This window comes from Morus notabilis, unplaced genomic scaffold, assembly GCF_000414095.1.
Source record: "Morus notabilis unplaced genomic scaffold, ASM41409v2 Scaffold11119, whole genome shotgun sequence".
NCBI lineage: Eukaryota > Viridiplantae > Streptophyta > Magnoliopsida > Rosales > Moraceae > Morus > Morus notabilis.
The window spans coordinates 1-1,038 of NW_010366352.1; the positions used below are offsets into that span (position 1 = coordinate 1).

Below are 1,038 nucleotides of genomic sequence, written 5' to 3' on the forward strand. Positions count from 1 at the left end.
AGATAACATACGGCCAAATCTGTAAGCAAGAAAATTGGTGCAATGTTATGCAAATTACCATATAGTAAACTCAACACTGACAAATAACTAAGAAGTTTCCAATACATAGGAAACTTGTGCAAGATGATGTACACACCTTTACTTTCTCACAGAAATCTGGATCAGAAAACCATGTCTCGTCAACAACAACATCTGGGATCAATGGTTTCCCGCTAAGCAAAACAGCAGCCATGGAAGATGTTAAAACAACCTTCTTTAGTGAAGGAGCCTTTGTGCATGACCTCAGGACATTTAGTGTTCCCTTCACTGCAGGCTCAATCAATTCTGCCTGAAATACGGCGAGAAAAGTGATAAAAATCGAAGCTTGCGTATAAGTTTCCATGAAAGTAAACATTTATTTTCAATGGTACATGTTATCCAATTATGAATTGAATCAGAGACTAACCTGTGGGTCAGTGGGTGAGAGATTAACAGGGGAAGCTGTATGGAAAACACATTCACAGCCATCAACAACAGAATCAAAGGATCCTTCTTCCAATAAATTTGCTTTATACAAATGAAGCCTTTCCTTTGCTCCCTCAAGTGACACCAAGTGCTCTGTTTTCTTCGGATCGTCTGTGTCATACATAATCATAACAACCACACATATATACATGATAACCCATGTAGGATAAAAAAAAAAAAAAAACTCTTTATCGCCCGTAATACGTCCCACACGTACTTTGTTACTTTGAAAATGTCAGAGGCCACCAACAAAACAGAAACTACCTAACTCAGTTCTATAGATAAAACAATCCTAGTCCAAGTCAGGGCTTCTACCCTAGTAAATCCACTATTCAGAATAGTTACACCTCAGAGAAAGAAAATCTCTCAGCTCACAAGTATAAGATTTTCTCAGGAACCAAACACAGGTTCTCAATCACACAGAAAACCTTTCTCAGCCTTTTTCTTCTCTCTCTGGCGTAACCTTTTTCTATTCTCTCAATATACCAGAATTTGAAAGTGAAGATTATACGTAGAAAAGCTAAAGAAGAAAGA

The 1,038-nt window shown here is 37.6% G+C and overlaps 1 protein-coding gene across 1 annotated transcript; it reads right to left on the reverse strand.

Moving 5' to 3' along the window:
• Positions 1-4: 4 nt before the first annotated feature.
• LOC112093908 (tetraketide alpha-pyrone reductase 1-like) lies at positions 5-647 on the reverse strand (the record flags this gene model as incomplete). The annotated part of the gene is made up of 3 exons (XM_024173427.1): positions 446-647; positions 137-328; positions 5-19 (listed from the first exon to the last, which is right to left on the reverse strand). Coding segments are annotated over exons 1-3 (396 nt in total), but the record flags the coding sequence as incomplete, so codon positions are not given.
• Positions 648-1,038: the final 391 nt, after the last annotated feature.